The sequence below is a fragment of the Otolemur garnettii genome, unplaced genomic scaffold, assembly GCF_000181295.1.
Source record: "Otolemur garnettii isolate 467f Iridium unplaced genomic scaffold, OtoGar3 scaffold00010, whole genome shotgun sequence".
Lineage (NCBI taxonomy): Eukaryota > Metazoa > Chordata > Mammalia > Primates > Galagidae > Otolemur > Otolemur garnettii.
Genome location: NW_003852405.1, coordinates 16911153 through 16933361, shown reverse-complemented (window position 1 = coordinate 16933361; position 22209 = coordinate 16911153). Strand labels below are relative to the sequence as shown.

The 22209-nt window shown below is 37.5% G+C and overlaps 1 protein-coding gene and 1 non-coding gene across 2 annotated transcripts in view; one reads left to right on the top strand and one right to left on the bottom strand.

The window, feature by feature from the left end:
* BRDT (bromodomain testis associated) overlaps positions 1 to 22209 on the top strand; it is a 74909-nt gene that overhangs the window by 43001 nt on the left and 9699 nt on the right. Inside the window, exons 13-17 of the mRNA XM_012801622.1 lie at positions 2766 to 2827; positions 6944 to 7100; positions 13934 to 14034; positions 18659 to 18864; positions 19741 to 19921. Coding sequence (XP_012657076.1) covers positions 2766 to 2827; positions 6944 to 7100; positions 13934 to 14034; positions 18659 to 18864; positions 19741 to 19921 — 707 coding nt within the window. The remainder of the gene's footprint in view (positions 1 to 2765; positions 2828 to 6943; positions 7101 to 13933; positions 14035 to 18658; positions 18865 to 19740; positions 19922 to 22209) is intronic.
* LOC111723329 lies at positions 6486 to 6588 on the bottom strand. Its single transcript, XR_002771897.1, has one exon. It is a non-coding gene; the product is annotated as a small nucleolar RNA U13 (small nucleolar RNA).

Here is a 22209-nt window from a genome sequence, read left to right as displayed (position 1 = left end):
TCTGTAATTGGTTTGTTTTTAATATTAAAAGAGCTATAAAAACATGTCAGTGAAAATTGCTAAAACCTTCTTTAAAGGGAGTACATATTTTTTGTTCAAAACCAAATTGCTTGCTTTTTATCAACAAAACATGGTTTGAATGATCAGCTTGGGAAAATAATTTATTATCTCTGTCTTGCTTTTCTATAAAATAAGGAAGCAGAACCAGGTAGTGATTTTAATCACATTTCTATACTTTGTCTTCTATAACGAAAATGGGATATGTCTTTCTAATTTCAGAATCTCTCTTTGAGACAGAGTCTCACTATGTTGCCCTCAGTAGAATGCTGTGGCATCACAGCTCACAGCAACCTCCAACTCTTGGGCTTAAGCAATTCTCTTGCCTCAGCCTCCCAAGCAGCTGGGACTGCAGGTGCCTGCCACAACGCCTGGCTATTTTTTGGCCCGGGCTGGGTTCAAACCCACTGGCCTCAAGGTGTTTGTGGCTGGCGCCTTAACCACTATGCGACAGGCACAAAGCCTAATTTCAGAATCTTTGGTAATTACTTCTGTTAAATATGGTAGCATATTCTGTTTTTGGATTATTATATTATGTTCCTATTAAACTTTTCAAATTTTAGTCCACATTGGCTTAGTGATAATATTTGGTATTCCTGGAACATCTATTGCAGTGCTTTGATAGTTATTAAATAAACCATTTAATTAAATTTCTATGAACTCTGTAATTAGATCTCTTTTTAAAATTTTATGGTTAAAAATTTTTGATATAGTTTAAAATAAGAACTTTGTAATCAAAGTTTTATATAGAGTTTTTTTTTGAGATCTGAATTAGAGCATATCATCGTTAACTTAGCACATATATGTGTATGTGTTAATATGCATTTGTTTAGTGATTTATATATATATTATCCATTCTTCTTAAGGTAGGTATGCATGTTATCACAGTCTCTCAGAGAAATTAGTTCACAATGTATATATTATTGTTACTCTCAATTTAATTGATGTTTGCTAGGTCTATAGAGATTCTTCACTAGTCAAAATATGTATGTTTGCCTTTTTATTCTAAAGGCCAGGAACTCAAACAGATACATGCAGTCTTAGTTTCTTATGCTCTCGTAAAATAGATGACAGAAGATTATAAGAAGCAAAATGCAGAGTAATAGGTTATCATTCATCTGTGCATAATCTATAAAACTTACAAGATATATACTATATATATTTAAGGTGGTTTTGATTTTTAATTAAAATTTTTTGATGCCTTTTGCTATTATTTTCATATTTTGAGGTATTAATTTTTATCATAATTCTGAGCTTTAGTGTTACATATCCGAAAACTAAGGTGATATACTTTAATTTTTTTTTTTAGTAGAACACCAATGCGGTATATCATTTTTATTATGCTTAAAAGTTTATACTTTAGGATAATGTCATTTAGGTGTATATTTGAATAATTGTAATGTATTTGTGCATATATTATATGATCATATTAATGAAGTCTATTTCTGTTTGTTTTTTTGTTCAAAGCTGAAACTATTAATTTCTCCCTTGAATGTGAAGGCTTCCTGGATCTCTATCTTCAATCTTTCAGTCTATCTCCTTCTCTTCCTCGTCCACCTAACCCCCAACACTTAAATAATACTTAGTTAAGTGACATTAAGATGGTTCATGTCATTTTAAATACGTGAATTCTTTAAATTAAAGCATGTCATTGAGTGGCATTTAGCAATTTTAACAATGTCCAGCATCAAACATTTTAGGAGAGGAAAGAACAGTAACACATCCAGTGGAAACTGATGGCATTTCAGGAAGCAGAAGGTAATTATTAAAATTAGAATGTTTTAAGTTTCAATAATATTTGGTGTTGACCAGCCTTGGTGCCCTGGAGCCTGAAAAAAAGAACACTCAAGTGGTTCGTGAAAGCTGGCTTGGAGAGATGGATCAAGGCAGTAACAACCAGTTTGGTTCTTTACCACACTGAGGTAGGGTTATGATTGGGAAGGATAACACTGGAGTCAATTGTAGGATAAAGAAGAGAAACATATTAGCACCCTGACAGAGACTTGTCTTTATATCTACTTCTCCTGTCAGTGTCAGATGCACAATATGATATTTCTAAAGGTAAAGGAGATACTATAAAATCCATTGGTTGCTATATAGTTGAGGCTGCCAAATAGCTTATAAGTAATTAGGTGGGATGTTTATTTTAGTGGTTAGCAAGATAACAGACCTGACCACAGAAATAAAATAGCTTCACCTTTAATAAAATACTGTGTCCTCTCAGAAAAATGACATTCCTTTCTCTTATAGTAGTTTCTTAAGTATTTCAGTTAAGCCTCTAATGGCTATATTTATTGTTACGATAAAAATTTCAGTACCATCAGAGCTGCATGTTAGAAACTTTATACCTCTGTTGTAATTTATTATTTAATAGTTTTTAAACTGTCACTTATTCAAACTCTTTACTATGAAGTAACACACTATTCCTTTTTGCCTAAACATAATTTGAACTGAAATTTGTGAGTGGGTATTTATTCCATTATGGAACAAGGAAATATCTGAAAAGTAGGTACCCCTTTAGAAATTTTGGCTAATTCAAAGGGGGCAAAAGTCTGTGACTGTAAGATACCAGAATTTCTTGATATAAGAGGTTCATATTAAAGCCATTCTCTTTAAATCACCACTTTATTTCTAATCTGGAAAAATTATAACTGGTAGTTTTTTAAGCTAATATACATATTGAATTTTTTATTTATATGCATTTGCAGAAATGTTCCCTAAATTTACTGGAGTAAAACAGAATGATTCTCCTTCTAAAGAAAATGTAAAGGTAAATTAATTCTCTATTTGTACCTTCAAATTTAAAAAATATGGATGTTATAACTCATCAATTAGAAGTGGCTTTCCTTGAACTTGTTTTTTATTTTGTTTAAATGAAAAAGTTATTTATTTATTTTTTTTTTAGAGACAGAGTCTTACTTTGTCACCCTTGGTAGAGCTATGGTGTGTCAGAACTCATAGCAACATCCAGCTCTTGGGCTTAGGTGAATCTCTTGCCTCAGCCTCCCGAGTAGCTGGGACTACAGGCGCCTGCCACAACGCCCGGCTATTTTTTTGTTGTACTTTGGCCAGGGCTGTGTTTGAACCTACCACCCTCGGTATATGGGGCCAGCGCCCTACTCACTGAACCACAGGCGCTGCCCATATCTTTTTTTTTTTAATAGCTTATTGACTAAATGTTCAAGGATTTCTTCCTAAAGAGGATAGAACAGAAAAACTACATATTTGGTTTTATTTATTTATTTATTTTGAGACAGAGTCTCAAGCTGTTACCCTGGGTAGAGTGCTATGGTGTCACAGCTCACAGCAACCACAAACTCTTGGGCTTAAGTAATTCTCCTGCCTCAGCCTCCCAAGTAGCTGGGACTACAGGCACCCACCACACACCTGGATATTTTTTGGTTGTAGTTGTTATTGTTGTTTGGTAGGCCCAGGCTGGATTCAAACCCACCAGCTCTGGTGTATGTGGCTGTTGCCCTAGCCACTGAGCTACAGGCACCAAGCCATGCCTGGCTATTTGTTGTTGTTGTTGTTATCATTGTTGTTTTAGCTGGCTGGGGCCAGGTTCAAACCTGCCAGCCTGGGTTTAGGTGGCTGGCGCCCTACCCACTGAGCAAAGGGCACTGCCCTATTTGGTTTCATTTTTCTAATTAAATAAGTCAAATAGGGCTGGGCACAGTGGCTCACACCTGTAATCCCAGCACTCTGTGAGGCCAAGGCAGGTAGATTGCCTGAGCTCACAGGTTCGAGACCACCCTGAGCAAGATTGAGACTCTGTCTCTAAAAATAGTGAGGCATTGTGGTGGGTGCCTATAGTCCAAGCTACTTGGGAGGTGGAGGCAAAAGAATTGCTTGAGTCCCAGAGTTTGAGGTTGCTCTGAGCTATGATGCCATAGCACTCAACGCCAGGGTGACAAAGTGAGACTCTGTCTCAAAAAAAAAAAAGGAAAAATCAAATAGATACAAATTCTAGAAACTTCAGCTTATCACTGACAATCTGAATACAGAATCTTGATATCCTGAGAGTATACACAGAACTGTTTGTACAGAAAAGGGAAATTTATCAAAAAAAAGTAGTAGGAGAATGGTAACCTAGGATTTCTATAGATAAAGGTTATAATTGCCAGCTATCAATTTTAGCAATTTCAAATTTGGCTAGTAGTTGACATGCTTTGAAAAAGGATTGAAGTAATTTTATTTTTTTTTTCCTAATTCAGGCTGTCATCCTCATCTAAAATTTATTCCTTTGTACCCATTCCAAATAAGGAAATACATTCGTGTGACTTGCACAGAAAAATAAAATAATAAACAAGCCAGGCACAGTGGCTCATGCCTGTAATCCTAGCACTCTGGCTGGCTGAGGCAGGAAGATTGTTTAAGGTCAGGAGTTTAAGACCAGCCTGAGCAAATCGAGACCCTATCTTTGCTAAAAATAGAAAAATTAGCTTGGTGTGGTGGCCGGCGCTTGTAGTCCCAGCTACTCAGGCGGCTAAAGCAGTAATATGGCTTGAACCCAGGAGTTTGAAGTTGCCAGGAGCTAGGCTGAGGCCATGGCACTCTATCCCTGGTGACAGAGTGGGCTCTGTTTCAAAAACAGAAAACAAACAAAACTATGGAAATATATTAAATTATTAAACACTACAGTAGGGAAATATAGCAAATAATACTATCTTCAAAGAGCTCTAAATTTTATTTTCCTAATTCAGGCTATCATCATCACATAAAATTAGGATATAATCACATGGTTAAGAAATAATATGTTTAAGATTATACCAATCTGTATGAATGTATTTTTTTAGAAAAAGGAAGAAGGAGAGACAAGGTTCACAGATGAGATAATGTTTAAAATGAGTTTATTTATTTACTTGTTTGTTTGACAAGGTCTTTATTGCCTGGGCTAGAATACAATGGTATCATGATAACTCACTGCAACCTCAAACTCCTTGGTTCAAACCATCCTCCTGCCTCAGCCTCCCAAGTAGCTGGAACTATAGGCACACATCAGCACACCCAGCTAAATTTTACATTTTTTTATAGAGATGGGGTCTAGCTGTGTTGCCCAGGCTGGTTTTGAACTCCTGGCCTCAAGCGATCTTTACATCTTGGCCTCCCAAAGTGCTAGGATTATAGGCACGAATTTCTTACTACCTCTGGCCATAAAATGAGTTTTAAATAACAGGGGAAGAGGCTCGGCACCTGTAGCTCAAAAGGTTAGGGCTCCGGCCACATACACCAGAGCTGGCAGGTTCAAATACAGCCTGGGCCGCCAAACAACGACGACAACAACAACGACAACTACAACTGAAAAATAGCTGGACATTGTGGAGGGCACCTGTAATCCCAGCTACTTGGGCGGCTGAGGCAAGAAAATCGCTTAAGCCCAAAAGTTGGAGGTTGCTGTGAACTGTGAGGCCTCTATTGAGGGCTACAGCTTGAGACTCTGTCTCAAAAAAAAAGAACAGGGAAAGAAATGGTTAGTATAGAGATTAGGGCAGTGGTTCTCAACCTTCCTAATGCCGCGACCCTTTAATATACGTTCCTTATGTTGTGGTGACCTCCAACCATAAAATTATTTTTGTTGCTACATCATAACTGTAATTTTGCTACTGTTATGAATCATAATGTAAATATCTGATATGCAGGATGGTCTTAGGCAACCCCTGTGAAAGGGTCGTTCGAACCCCAAAGTGTCGCGACCCACAGTTTCAGAACTGCTGGTTTAGAGGGTTATTTTTTCAAATAGGTAATAGCATGAAGAGAGGCAGAAAAAGTACAGAAGTTATATTCAGAGGTCTGTGGAAGCTGAGAATGTTTATAGGGATTAGATGATTTGAGGTATATATTAATAACAGAGACAGCAGTGGACACCTCAGTGAAGTGTTACTATTTAATTTGGTAGGCAGAAGTGAGCTCTCAAACTTTTTCCTGTTCCTTCTAAATAGGAAGAAAGGTCTGTCTTGCCAAAGGTATATGGGGAATCAAATTATGTAAAGTTATGAAAGAACTTTGGAAGCATTCTCCATATTTGGCATGTAGAATGCCACCTTTGTGGTCTGTCTGTGGCCAAAATTTTTCACTCACTAAGGAATAAAATGCCCATTTATAATAAAAGTTGGTACATATTAATCTAAAGTTAATGCATAATGAATGCATATATTTCTGTAGTTCAGAAAGCGATTTTATTTGCTGGTTGAAACCTAAGCATTTGACTTTAAGCTTTGAGCTTGGGTCTATATTATTATTATTATAAACATTCCTATAATATTTGTTGTATTCAGAATTTATTCAGAACTTATTGATAGTCTTGTGGATCACCTCCATGTAATATTAAATTTCTCCCCTTATGTCTATAATTCATTGAAGAAAAAGGAGGCAAAGAAGTGATTGGTCCCTAAGTGTGTGTGGGCAGGTGTGTGTATTTTTTTCCACATCAGACAGGTAATGTGCCAATGTCATAACAAGGTTTGAGGAGGCACATCTCACATGGCCATGTGAAAACGCAATCATCATGCTTGCAAACTATGAAAGTATCTCTAGATTTGATATGAAAGCTTAGTTTTTATTTTTAGCAACCCCAGAAAGCTTTTAAAAATGGGTAGCACTGTTTAATAACATATATGTAATCTATAAATCTATGTGAATCTATCACTTGTATTGATAACTAACTCTACTTCTTATCATACACTACATGCCGACTAAACTATTTAATCTTCTTAAACCTCAGTTTCCTGAATAATTATACCTCGTGGGTGTTTATGACATTAATAAAATAGTATTCAAAGGTAGTATTTAAGTACATTCTTGCCTCTTGTGTTTGTTTTCTTAGTTATACTTCTTGTGTCGTTAAAACTCTGAATGAAAACTTTATTTGACTTTGTCTTAGCAGGTGCAGTATTCTGTGCAAGACACAATCTCAGCTAAAACTACCGCACACTCCTGTGTAATACTACCAAATCACCCCCAGTCGGCGTTTAATTATCAAGAATTAGAACATGTACAGACTGTGAAAAATGCTTCGCCTTTACAAATTCTGCCTCTCTCCAGTAAGAAATTACTAAGTAAACAACTTTATAAACTTCTAAACCTCTATGTCTAAGAAAATTCTGTAGTTATCTTAAATATTAAATACTTGGGAAATATCAAACATATATAGTAACTAGTAAATTCCATGTTAGAAATAGTCACTGAAACATATTATTAGAAATTATCTGCTTTATACTCCTTACATTTGAAAGAAAGAAAATTATGTATGTAATTTATTTCTACATAAATTGTATATTTTGGCACATGAGCTATATATATTAAAAACCAGGAAAATCTGTTACTTGTCAGAGTGCCTACTCCTAAAATCTGAGAAAACTTGGGAAACTCTGCTCTAACTACCATTACATCTATGTGGGTTAGAAAGGTAGGATGGAATAAGGAAAAGATATTTAGGGATTGTATAGGTGAAGAAATGAAGTTATATATGTCAGAAATAGTTTATCATTAAGGAAACTTCAGCTAAAAATACTTCCCTAGTGGTGTTTCCTATTTACCAAAAACATCTCCTCAAACTGGTTGAACTTTAATATTTTGGGGTTCATTTGACTTTATAGATATTTTGTCTGTTTGCCCTGTCAGAAGTGATGGTATTACCTGTCTCAATTTGGTTTTCCTAGTAGTGGGGGCATACATGGCACAAATGATACTTCTGTGATGCTGATGAGCTAGGGAGAGACTAAGCCTTGAGACAGTGTATTTAGGACTCGCTTAGAGGCAGGTGACTATTCCTTGTCCATATCTCCTTCCCTGGTTTCTCTTAGCCTCTCAAGGGCAGAGTTATCTTCTCAGCAAAGAAATTTCTAACCTGTTTTACTGCAACACAGATTAGGAGGAACAGAGAGGCGTTTTGGTGCTCCTTTGTTGCTTCCAGCATAAAATCTCCCTACCATTCTCTGTTTGGGTATTCCATTTTGTCTTTAACTCAAGTTGTATCTCTTCATTGTGGGGAAGGGAATGGAGATTGAGAGACACAATGTCTTCAGTCCACACTGGAGGGTGTTTCAGGAAGAGAATAAAATGTCCACAGTATGGGCCACAGGAGAATGAACCACTGAAGTTGACACCTAGAGGATCGTAACAACCTGGTCAACATACAGAGCTGGTCAACAGAAGGAGCTAGGCCTGCTGTACTGATACGTGTCCAATCTATGAACATTATGGCAGCTTGAGGTGGTCATTGCAGGGAGGTGGAGGTTCTACTGTATTTATATCCATCCTTTTCTAGATATAGATTTTCACAGTCCTTTGAGAATAGCTGAAGATATGGTAGATAAGAGGTGATGAATTACCTTGAATGCTAGTGCCATATTTGGACCTTTTATTATATATACAACAAGGAGCTTCATAAGGTGCATAGAAAAATCAGATTTTAATATTAGAAAAAGAATGCTACTTATTACATAGAGGATGGGTTAAGGGATACCCTACTATAGTTAGGACCAAGGAAGGGAGTGCTACAGCCTAGAAAAGAAACTATCATGACCCAAACTAATGCAGTAAGTATAGAAAGGATGCAGATACATTAGGTATTATGTACAAACTTGGGGGTTACCTAAAATACTTGGATTGAAAATAGGAAGCATGGCTTATTTTGGACAGATTAAAGGCACTAAAAAAAGTCTAACTAGAAATATAAAACTAGACATATGTCTTTGGAACTAACAGACTATAACGGGAATTGTGATTTAGCAATTATCAGTATGTAGAAGCTACTGAAGACATGAGATGAATAAATGACAGCCATGAAAATGTGCAGAGCAGGAAGAGGACATCTTAGGTGCAAAACTCCAGGAAACAAAACCTCTTCAATAAAAGTAGAAGAAATCAGCAAGTTAAAAGAAGAGGTAAAGAAAGATAGGAGGAAAAGAGAAAATGGCATAACGGAAGCCCAGGAAGATATGCTTTTAAAAAGGAAATCATTCAGAGTATCACATACTACAGAGCTTTCAACTAAGATGAGAAATGAAGAGAGGGGATTAGCTGGCAAAGTCAGAAGTTCAGCTTTTGCAAACCTATTTTTTTGGAAATATTATGATTGAGGCCGAGGCCAAATTGTTTTAAGTTGGTAAGTAATGGAACCTAAGTGTAGTCAATGTAAATCATTTACGAAATTTGTTGGAGCAAGATAGCTATGGCTCTAAGAGGAAGCTAGGGTCTTTTTTCCCTTTTTTTTTTTTTTTTTTTGGTGGCACCAGAGAGGTTGTTGAGTTTTTGAGTTGGAGAGATTTGAACATGTTTGAAGATTATTTAGAAAAGGCCAAAGTAAGGAAAAGTTGCTGTTTTCACTAGAGAATGTTTGTAGAAGAATGGTAGGGATAGCTTTGCCCTTGAAAAGGAATAATGACAATGAAAAATAATGGTAAGAATGCAGGGAAGGTGTTCTTTTATTCCTATTTTAAGAAAACATCTTCTCTATGAAAGTCAGGATTTTTTTTTTTTTCTGAGACAGAGTTTCACTGTCACCCTCAGTAGAGTGCCGTACTGTCACAGCTCACAGCAACCTCAAACTCTTGGGTTCAAGTGATTCTCTTGCCTCCGCCTCCCAAGTAACCGGGACTACAGGCACCTACCACAACACCCAGCTATTTTTTAGAGAAGGGATCTTGCTCTTGTTCAAGCTGGTCTCAGGCAATCTACCCACCTCGGCCTCCCAGAATGCTGGGATTTCAGGTATGAACCATTTCGCACAGCTCAAAAGTCGGGATTTACGCACAGCTCAAAAGTCAGGATTTAATACCTTGATCTTCACTGAGGACTAGTTAGGTAACATTTCTTCAGATTCTGTTTATATGATGCTGTAAGCATCCTAGTGTATACAGAGAAGATTTAGATGCTAGAGCGCTATTCTACTGGAGTTAGCAAGTTTTTCAGAACCAGAGTACTTTGCACTTGCCAACTGTAGGTGGCACTATGCCCAAGGGAAATTGTAAATATATTAAGCCATAAAATGCATAAAATTGTTTTCTTTTCTGAAGTTTAATCTCAGTGGAAATAACTTTTTGGTTAATCCTCACTTTACATTTATTTCTTTATTTTTTACTTATTTACTTATTTTTTGAGACAGTCTCACTCTTGTCGCCCTGGGTAGAGTGCCATGGTATCATATTTCATGCCAACCTTAGTCTTTTGGTCTCAAGCAATCCTCTTCCCTCAGCCTCCCAAGTGGCAGGACTACAGTGGCCTGCCATGACACCCAGCTATTTTTACTTTTTTTTTTTTTAGACAGATCCTCAAGCTATTGCCCTGGGTAGAGTGCTATGGCATCACAGCTCATAGCAACCTCCAGTTCCTGGGCTTAAGCGATTGATTCTCTTGCATCAGCCTCCTGAGGACTATAGATGCCCACCACAACGCCTGGCTATTTTTTGGTTGTAGTTGTCATTGTTTGGCAGGCCCGGGCCGGATTCAAAACTGCCAGCTCTGGTGTATGTGGCTGGCGCCTTAGCCGCTTGAGCTACAGGCGTCACCTTACATTTTTTTTTTAGTAGAGATGGGGTCTTGCTCTTGCTCAAGCTGGTCTTGAACTCCTGAGCTCAAGTAGTCCACTTGCCTTGGTCTCCCAGACTGCTAGGATTACAGGCATGAGCCACCACACCTGGCCCTTACCTTAAACTTAAATGATGAAAGTGGGCAGCGCCTGTGGCTCAAGGAGGAGGGCACTGGCCCCATATGCTGGAAGTGGTGGGTTCTAACCCAGCCTCAACCAAAAACTGCAAAAAAAAAAAAAAAAAGTGATTAAAGTGATAAATTTTTATGTTGAAGTTCTCTTCTTTTTGGAAAAATAGACAAAACATTAGAGTATACAAATGCCTTATGTAATTGAAATTTGTGTTAGTGGTTTTCATCATCCCCCCAATAATGTCCACATGAAATAGAAGATATTTAATTTTTTAGCTTGTAAGTTGAAGATTTAAGTCAAAAAAGATTACTAACCATAGCCTTATAACTTACCCTTTCTCATAAAAATCACTGAATTATATTGTGTTTTTCTTACAAAAACCCAAAATATTTATGCTGTTACCTCAACATGAATTCACAATGGAAAATAAAAAAGTAAATCAAGTAATTTTCTCTCTCAGGAGAAATAAAGAAAGAGTACCTAAAGTAAAAAATATTCCCTAAAGTCTAAAAGAAGCAGAAGTTTTATTTAAGGAGAGGAGTAAGGCAGAAAGACTTGATCTCTTTGGCGTGTTTTACAGAATAAGTATCATTTGAACTGAGTATGCATGTTTTACAGAATAAGTATCATTTGAACTGAGTATCAGAGAAAAAAAATAAGACTTCTGTATGTATTTCTAGGATTGAAAGGCCTTTAGATGGAGGAAACCACATGAATGTGAAGGTATTTAGGCAACTAATAATTCAATGTGATTAAAGCTTGGCTTGATAAACAGAAACCATTTAGAAAGGTAGACCAGGTCTGATCATGTAAACCTTGAAATTTAGACACTTTGGACTTAATGATAACTGTATAGTCAGTGGGGAGCCAATGAAAGTTTTTGAGCAAAGGGTGTGCTCCAAGGTAATCAGTCTGCCAATGTCACGTAGGCCAGTTGAGGACAAGGGTCACTGAGACCAGAGAAGGAGACCAATTGGGCTGTTAGAACAGTAGAGAAAAAAACTGCAGTAAAGTTATACAAAGAAAGAAAGAAAGGGGGAAGTTAAAAACAAATTACAAGAGCGGAATGAGCAGTTCTGTCGATTGTGAACACATGACAGCTTAGTAACAAAGGGATATGAACTTTGGTGGCTCAGAGGTTCCTGGGTACATACTAGTGCCAGCCTGACAGACCTGGAACAGAGATGATGAACAGGTTTTTGAGGAAAGATGAGTTTTGTAGTGTTTTGAGGTGTGAGAGGATCATTCATTCACATAAAAACGTTTTTCGGAACGTTAGACCCTTAACACACTTCTCCAACCTCTATGACATTATCCTTATGACTAGCCCATCTCTCTGAATGTTCCTCATAGGTACCTCCTTATCTACCTACCTTTAGATGGTAATAATACTCTGAATTGCATCTTTAAGCCTCTTTTCTTTTTATTCTACTCCAGAGCTTCTGAACCATGTTCCAAAGCACAGGCTTATTGAGCAACTGTCCCCTTCAGCTCTCACAGTGGCCTTCCCACTTACCCCGCTGTGCCATATACTGATCATTCTCCACTTTCATGATATATCAAAGGTTGGAAAGTGGTGCTGTATACATTCTTTCTGGGAGATTCTGGCATCTGTGACTTCTAGTCTCATTTTTACAACTCAAGACTATTTAGGCCCCACGCATGGTTATACAACTATACTAAATGTCTTAATTTAAACATGAAATAGGCATTATAAATGGCAGCATGTGAAAAGTTCCCCCTATCATTCCCTAGATGTTAATCTTTCCCCCTTAATTATTTTTTCTTTCTTTTTTTTTATTTTTATTTTTTGAGACAGAGTCTCCTCTGTCACCCTGGGTAAAGTGCCCTGGCTTCATAGCTCACAGCAACCTCAAACTCCTGGTTTCAAGCGATCCTCTTGCCTTAGCCTTATGAGTAGCTGGGACTACAGGCAGCTGCCACAATACCCAGCTAATTTTTTTTTCTGTTTTTCATAGAGAACAGGTCTTGCCCTTGCTCAGGCTGGTCTCCAACTCCTGAGCTCAGGCAATCCACCTGCCTCAGCCTCGGCTTCTCAGAGTGCTAGGAGTACAGGCAAGAGCCACTGCACCCAGCCTCCCCCTTAAATGCCACTGTCACCACCTATGAACTTAGAATTAGAAAATTGAGTTATCTTAAAATTTATTTCACTTCCCATATATGCTTTTTCTACTTTCTAAATAATATCTGACCCCAAGCAGAGAAGGGAATGTAGTTCTATACATACAACTTTTCTATTTTTCTAGTCCTTATTGAACTGAAAAAACATAGGCACATTGGGCTGTGTAGGGACATAAAATTTCAAAATTTGAGCTTTGACTCACGCATCCTTGACAGTGTTTTGTCTTGACTCCTTTCCCTGGATGTTCCTTGCTCTCTTCTTCTAGCCTCAACTTCAAAGAGTGTGATTTAGCCAGAAAAATCCATCAAGGGATTGGTGAGTGGTAGAAACTTAAATATAAGTTCCTATAATAGTTGCATACAGGATTTTGTAAGCTTGAGGCAGTTAACAAAGATAGCAATTTAGTTTTACTTTGTCTCCTCAGTTCTTTAGACACTAATTGGGACCTATAGATAGGGACTAGAGAGATTTGAAATAGAAATTACCAATTTTTCTTTTTTTTGAGACAAAGTCTCGTTCTGTTACCCAAGCCAGAATGCAGTGACAGGATCATAGCTCACTGCATCCTCCAACTCCCAGGCTCAGATGATCCTCCTGCCTCAGGCTCCTAAGTACCTGGGACTATAGGTGGATACACCATACTCAGATTTTAGAGACAGATTCTCAGTATGTTGCCTAGTCTGATCTTGAACTCCTGACCTCAAGCAATCCTCCTTCTTCAGCCTCCCCAAGTGCTGGGATTACAGGCATGAACTACTCCCTCCTCCTGAATTGACTTAAATATTAAGGAATTTTGTTGGTATACATAAACTGGTAGTACAAAAGCAGGTCAATCTTTTAGCCAAGGCTTGATCAGAGCTCTAACTCTTTATTTCTATAGTTAATCTTTTTTGTTTTTGACACTACTACCTATTTACATCAAAGTCAACTTAACTTTTTGACTTTGACTCTAAAGCCAAAAAAATCAGTCACTTTGTTTTCAAATGTCTGACCTGAAAGGAAAAATAAAATAAAATTCTTAGGAAGATGAAATGTTTTAATTATACTTTTCTAAAAATATTTGCATCTAGGTGACTCTAAACAACCATTGAATGGCCTAACTGTGATACATCCACCTGCTGACAAAGACACAGTGGTGTCAGAATCTGAATGTCAAGTTCCTGTGCAGAAGGTAAAAGTTGTGTTATTTTTCTCACACATCTTGAAGGGATTTAAAATTGGGTCTAGAAGTGGCACAAGAGGTATTTTAAGCCCTAACTTGAATAAGTTGGATCTCTAATCCTAATTTTTAACCTATGTAATTAAAAAAAGACCTGTAAGGGACACCCACCCTCCACCAACTACCATCAGTCTTCCTGCATGGGTTTAATTGCAGATCTGTAATGTCGGTATTTTCCAGCTATCCAAATTTTAGAGCATGCCATAAAACTATCTTTTAGTATCTATTCTAGAGATATCTGGGGGATTTCCTAACAGAACCTTATGTGAGCTTAATTTTCTAACTTAAGGTGACCAGATTTTAACATTGGTAAAGCAGGACACCATTGGCCGGGGGGGGGAATTCTTAATTAAAAATTTGGTCTATATGGAGCAACAAAATTTTCATAGAACGCAAAAATAGTATTGTAATATATTTTTTAAATTTCAACGTAAGTATAATTTACAAATATAATACATTTAAAAAATTATGTGTAGTATTTTATGCTTTGGCATATTTCTCATTTGAGTGAATTTTTTTTAGTAGATTGCTGTCATTGTTTAAAAGGTCAGGAAATTTTTCACAAGAATTTGTTAAATTATATTTCACACATAAAATGACCTTTCAAAGTCTCAACACTTAATTGAATTGTGATTTTTCTGATGTCCACACTTTATTTACCGTAGAAAAAACGCATTCAGTCACAGCATTAGTTCCTGGTAAGGACAGCGCGTATCCCACAATTTTTAGTGCATTATTGTGTGGAACATGGTTTATTTCAAAATGATGAAATATTTCTAAACATTTGTTCTCTATTGTGATTTTTGCTGATGTCCAATATTTAACCTTTTCCTTATCAATATATTTTTTAATAATGATACCTCATAAGTCACATCACTTTCAAGGCCGGCGCTAGACTTTTTGCCGCCACTATAAAATATAAATAATACGAGTACTGTCTGCTAAATTCATGAAATAAATAAATAAATTACTTAACTAAATTATCTGAATAGCTGATTTGTTGACATCACTTGTTTAACTAGCACTAGCATGCAGTACACAGTATGATGTGTATCGTCTGAGAGACAGTTACAAAATGTTTTTGTCATTGCCAATGCCAAAAAATGCCATTGTTCATTAAGTCCAAACAATGGTGGTCGAATTCTAACAACTGATCAACAATGCGAACTTTGATAAGCAGTTCTCGAAAATCAGTTCTCAACAATTATTTATTATTAAAGTTTAACATTATAAAATTAACAAAAACAATATAAAACTCATATCCTGGCCAAATAGCCACATGGCAGCTAAAAATGTCTATTCCCTTCCTGTTCTCCTGCTGTTCCCTAGCTTGTCGTGCATTCTTTCCAAAAATCAGGACTTTTTTAAAACGCCACGGGACATGGGACAAATTGTTAAAAATCGGGACTGTCCTGCCAAAAGCAGGACGTCTAGTCACCTTATAAACTACACACTGATAACATTCTTTCAACAATATTCTAGATGTTTGGGATACATTAAATATAGCAGGTACTGTTCTGGGTGTTCCTAGAAATTGTAAGTGGATATTTACATCATCCTCATCCCTTCTTTTTTACATTACAAGTGCTTCAGATGACAATTTTTTTTTCCTTTTTAAGAGACAGAGTCTCACTTTGTCGCCCTTGGTAGCGTGCATGGCATCACACAGCTCACAGCAACCTCCAACTCCTGGGCTTAGGTGATTCTCCTAAGTAGCTGGGACCACAGGCGCCCGCCACAATGTCCAGCTATATTTTTCGTTGCAGTTTGGCCAGGGCCGGGTTTGAACCTGCCACCCTTGGTATATGGGGCTGGCGCCCTACTCACTGAGCCATAGGGCAGCCCCAGAGGACAATTCTTAGCATTAATGTTTAAGATTCTTGTCTGGGGACACTTAGGCAATCTAATGTTTCACCACAGGAACATGCTGCTTTGGCTCTCATACTATCTTAGTATCTTTGATTATTTTACATAATGCTCTGCTAATCATTATTATCATTAAAGACCAGCTATGTTTAATGTCAGTGTTCTGTTATTGATAAATGTGCATAAGAATTATTTCTAAAGTGCCTTTTCTGATAACCAATACACATTTTTAATTTTATCATTTTTTTCTTTGACTTAACAACAGAAGTATCCATTCATCCCTTTTACGATGAAAAGGATAGTTTTGCAGAGTTTCTTAAACATTTGATTTACCATGTGCTAGAATATTTATGTTTCCAATTTAACACAATTAGAATTGTGACTGGCCCAAAATGAAGTTCAGAAACACTAAGAAAATTTCCAAAAGAGCAAAGAGGTTACAGCAAAAATAAGCAGCAAAATATCAACTGTACGTCATCTGATTGACCCTTGTGCTGCTGGTAGGAGTCAGTAAAATGCTGAGATGAAAGCTCAAGGAATGGTACACCCTTGCTCCCTCGCTGTTGGTAGCGTTAACTCTTATTGAAAAGAGAGATGACAAAATTTTTGGTGCTAGAAGAAATATTTGAGAATTGGTCTTTATGAATAAATTACAGCCCAGATGGTTTGCCCAAATATATACTGTGTTTCCCCGAAAATAAGACACTGTCTTATATTTATTTTTTCTCAAGAAGACACATGAGGGGATGTCTTATTTTTATTATAATACAAATCTTTTTAGGGGATTCCACCCATCTTTTCAGGGGATGTCTTATTTTTATTAAGTATATTACAACAATCTACATTTATTCAAATACAGTTAAGTCATCTTCTTCTGGAACCTGACAGGGGAGCTGACCTTGTTGGTGGGGCTGGCGCTAGTGATGCGTGAACTCCTTTCCCCTAGCTGTTTGCACATGCACAATAGGATGCCTGCGACCATGGTTACCACATGAGCACCCACGCAAGTGCGAATGGCTTGGAGAAAGGAGCTGTGGCAGATAAAAGATATTCCAGTCTTCCGTACCACTCCATGCCGAAATGCAGGGTGTGGCTATGCAGATATGCTGCACGTCCATCACTCGGTCTTATTATCAGGGTAGGGCTTATATTTAACAAATGCATAGAAATCTTGCTAGGGCTTATTTTGGGGGTAGGCCTTATTTTGGGGGAAACATGGTAGTAAGAGTTGGAATTAAAACAAATTATTTCAACAAACTCCCAACTTTTCATCTTTCTACTTAGAACCCCTAGCTCTGCTATTCTTTTTTTCTCTAATTTACTTTTGACTCAGAAAAATTCTTGCCAAGACTAACTAACCTGTCCATTTCTGTTCTTAGTTTTCTTGTTTAACAGATTTATTGTAGAGCTCTCTTGCCATCTCTAGCCTCTATCTATTATTATTTTGTTTTATTTTCCTACTACCTGTTTACGTCTTAAACTGGATTGGCATTACTGACAGTTTAGGCTGACTAAATATTTTTAAATTTTCAATTTTTTTAGAGATGGGGACTTAACTGTGTTGCCCAGGCTGGTTAAATAAATAAATTATTATACTTTAAAAAAAATTTAATATGTCTATTAGAAAATTTTAGGCTTGGTGCCTGTGGCTCAAGTGGCTAAGGCGCCCCCCACGTACACCCAAGGTGGTGGGTTCAAATCTAGCCCAGGCCTGCCAAACAACAATGATGGCTGCAACCAAAAAATAGCCGGGCGTTGTGGCGGGCGCCTGTGGTCCCAGCTACTTGGGAGGCAGAGGCAGGAGACTTGCTTGAGCCCAGGAGTTGGAGGTTGCTGTGAGCTGTGATGCCACGGCATTCTACCCATGGGGACAGCTTGAGGCTTCTGTCTCAAAAAAAAAAAAAAAAAAAAAAAGAAAGAAAATTTTAAATTACCTGCATTTCTGTTGGGCAGCACTAATCTTGACATGGCACATCTGTTTCAGGACAGCAGTCATATCAGTTAATTTTTTTCTTCTTACCAAAGAAAGGAAAGACATTGCTTGTATGTCAGAGGGTTCTCAACAAACTCCACACCATTACTAGGGAATAATCTTATATTTGTTTTATTTTCCCTGTAGGATTATAAGTATATTGAGTGGTTTATTCTTTTTTTTTCTTTTTTTTTTGAGACAGAGTTGCCATTGGTAGAGTGTTGTGGTGTCTTAGCTCACAGCAACCTCAAACTCTTGGGTTCAAGTGATCCTCTTGCCTCAGTCTCCCAAGTAGCTAGGATTACAGATGCCCACCACAACGCCCAGCTATTTTTTAGAGATGGGGTCTCGCTCTTGCTCAAGCTGATCTTGAACTCATGAGCTCAGGCAATCCATCTGCCTTGGCCTCCCAAGTACTGGGATTCTAGGTATAAGCCACTGTGCCTGGCCTTATATCCCCTGCAGATTAATGCAGTAATATATATGTGTCTTAAATGGAAATAATTGGTGAACATGCTACTTTAATTCAGTCTTAGATAAATAATTGAGTTTAGAGGATCTGTTACCATGTTTTCCTATTTTTTTTCTGGCTTTAGTAACTTTTAACTTAAGTTTAGTAAAAGTACATGAAGACCTTTAGAATCTTAATCTGATCTATTGCTGTATCAAAAAATATAGTCTTCCTTTCAAAACTTGGTTGATGCATGTAGACGAAGCTGAATCAATTATATATTTTAGGATATAAAGATTAAGAATGCAGACTCTTGGAAAAGTCTAGGCAAACCAGTGAAAACATCAGGTGTACTGAAATCCTCAGATGAACTCTTCAACCAATTTAGAAAAGCAGCCATAGAAAAGGAAGTAAAAGCTCGAACACAGGAACTAATACGAAAACATCTGGAACAAAATACAAAGGAACCAAAAGTATCTCAAGAAAATCAGAGGTTTGTAATTTACTGGATTAAAGGAGGCCTTAGGAGGTGTAGCAATGTATTTTAAATATGTTAAGTTTCTTTTTTTTTTTTAAGAAATCTAATTGTCTTTTTATCATTATTATTATTTTCCTTTTATTAAGTCATATACACATAGATCGTGAATACATTTTTGCATTTGTGGGGTACAGTGTGTTGATTTTTTTATACAATTTGGAGTGCTTACATTGAACTAATTAGTATAGCTGTTGCCTCATTTACTTGATTATTGTATTAATACATTTATGTTCTATACTTGATAGTTTTGACTTGTACCCTTGCAATATGCTCCATACGTGTGGTCCCCCCATTTGCCCTCCCTCTATCAAACCTTCCCCCCCTCCCTTCCTCTTCCATTTCTCTCCTTCATGTTAAATTTCTTATCTGTCAAATGATTATGATTTAGCTGTTTAGTAGAACACAGCGCAAATTGTAATCACAAAAAGTACGTTTCTATTGTTAATTTTTCTAGTAGTAGAAGATAGAAATAATCAAGTGATTAAGCTAGTGAAGATACTAAGATTACTAAATTATAAAGACATTATTTTCTGGTAATCTCTGAAAGGTTTTCCATTCTATATGTAAGAAGATAGTGGTTCACCTTCATCACAGTTTCCCAGAACATTTTCTTGGATAATATGGATTAGCCTATGTGAAATCTGACACATCAAAAATAAAGCCTAAAAATAATGTTATAATATGAAAGTGGGTTTCTAGTATATTACTTTATATTTTTCATTAACATCTTTATAATAAAAACTTTTTTTTAAACCCGCCACCTCTTTTTTTTTTTTTTTTTTTACTGTTAAGGAACTTAAAACTTACTTTGAACTATATGATTTCTTTAAGGGACCTTGGAAATGGATTGACTCCAGAATCTTTTTCAAATAAAATGCAAAATAAGTGCCACGGAGATGAGCAGAAAGAACATCAGCAGTCATCGGAAGCTCCAGATAAAAGCAAACTCTGGCCTCTCAAAGACCGTAATTTAGCAAGGGAGAAAGAGCAAGAGCGGAGGAGAAGAGAAGCAGTAAGTGACTTTTAGTTCACTGAACCTAATACCAATCGAAGACTTAACAGAGGGCAGTCTTTCAGGCAAAGATGTGTTCAGGGTCATTTTTCAGTAACAGAGAGTTACCTCATTAGTGAGGATCAAGTACTAAAACTCACAGCTTAAAATAAAAATTTCAGGTTCACCTGTAGCTCAGCGTTGAGGGTACGAGCCACATACACTCGGGCTGGTGGATTCGAACTCTGCCTGGTCCTGCTAAGCAATAATGAACAACTGCAACAACAACAACAGAAATAACCAGGTGTTGTGGTGGGCACCTGTAGTCCCAGCTACTTGGAAGACTGAGGCAAGAGAATTGTTTAAGCCCAACAGTTTAAGGTTGTTGTGAGCTGTGATGCCATAGCACTCTACCCAGGGTGACAAAGTGAGACTCTGTCTCAAAATAAATAAATAAAATAAAATAAAAATTTCAGTCAAGGGTGGCGCCTGTGGCTCAATGGAGTAGGGTGCTGGCCCCATATGCCAGAGGTGGTGGGTTCAAACCCAGCCCCAGCCAAAAAAAAAAAAAACCGAAAAAAAATTTCTTTTTCAGTCAAAGAGGCAAGCTTAATGCAGTAATAGAGCCCAGATCTACTAGACTGCCTGGATTAAAATCCTGATTCTGGCTCGGCACATGTGGCTCAAGTGGCTAAGGCACCAGCCACATACACCTAAGGTGGAATCCAGCCCAGGCCCGCCAAACAACAATGATGGCTGCAACCAAAAAATAGCTGGGCATTGTGGCAGGAGCCTGTGGTTCCAGCTACTTGGGAAGCTGAGGCAGGAGACTCACTTGAGCCCAGGAGTTGGCGGTTGCTATGAGCTGTGATGCCACAGCACTCTACCCAGGGTGACAGCTTGAGGCTCTGTCTCAAAAAAAAAAAAAAATTAAATTAAATAAAATCCTGATTCTGTCATTTACTAGAGTTTTGGACTTTAGCAATTTATATAACCTGTGACTAAATTTCCTCATCTGTAAAGTAGACCTAATAATATCTATTATGAAAAAATAATAATAATACCTATTGTAAAGGTGAAATGAATTAACATGTAATAATAAGCACATGGGAAAATACCTGACATAGAAAGTCTATAAACCAGCTATAGGGGGCAGTGCCTGTGGCTCAGTGAGTAGGGCACCAGCCCCATATAACGAGGGTGGCGGGTTCAAACCCAACCCCGGCCACTCTGCAACAAAAAAATAGCTGGGCGTTGTGGTGGGTGCCTGTAGTCCCAACTACTTGGGAGGCTGAAGCAAGAGAATTGCCTAAGCCCAAGAGCTGGAGGTTGCTGTGAGCTCTCACGCCATGGCACTCTACCAAGGGCAACAAAGTAAGACTGTCTCTAAAAAAAAAAAAACCAGCTATAAAATGTGACCAAAAGATATGCCATCTGGAGGCTGAAGCATGTGGATCACTTAGGGCCAGGAGTTCAAACCTGGGCAACATAGTGAGACCCTGGGGGTATTTTTTTTGTTTGTTTTTTAAGAGGCAAGGTCTCACTTTGTCACTGGGCTAGAGTGCAGCTGAATGATCATATAGCTCACTGCAAGTTCAAACTCCTGGGCTCAAGCAATCATCTTGCCTCAGCCTCCAGAGTAGCTGGGACTACAGATATGCAACAGTCACACCCAGCTAATTTTTCTATTTTTATTTATTTATTATTTTGTAATTAATTACTTTTTATTAAATCATAACTTTGTACATTGATGCATTTATGGAGCTCAGGGTACTGCTTCAATAAACAATGTGAAATATTTACATTGAACCAAGTAACACATCCATCACAATTATACCCATTTCTTAATAGTTTTGAAATGTACCATTGCATCATGCACATTAAGTGAGGTCCCCCTGAATACCCTCCCTTCTCCCATATCCCCTCTCCCCACCCACCTCTCTCCTCTTCCCTTCTACTTTTGTGGACTATAGGTATGTTTTGCCATTCGTAAAATTTTTCTATTTTTAGTAGACAGGATCTGGCTCTGGCTTAGGCTGGTCTTGAACTCCAGATCGCAAGTGATTCTCCTGCCTCAGCCTCCCACCATGCTGGGCCAAAGTCTGCTTTTTATTTTATTTTATTTTATTTTATTTATTTGTTTTAGAGACAGAATCTCACTTTATTGCCCTTGGTAGAGTGCCAAGGCATCACAGCTCACAGAAATCTCCATCTCCTGGGCTTAAGTGTTTCTCTTGCCTCGGCCTCCCGAGCAGCTGGGACTACAGGCACCCACCACAATGCCCGGCTGTTTTTTGTTGTAGTTTGGT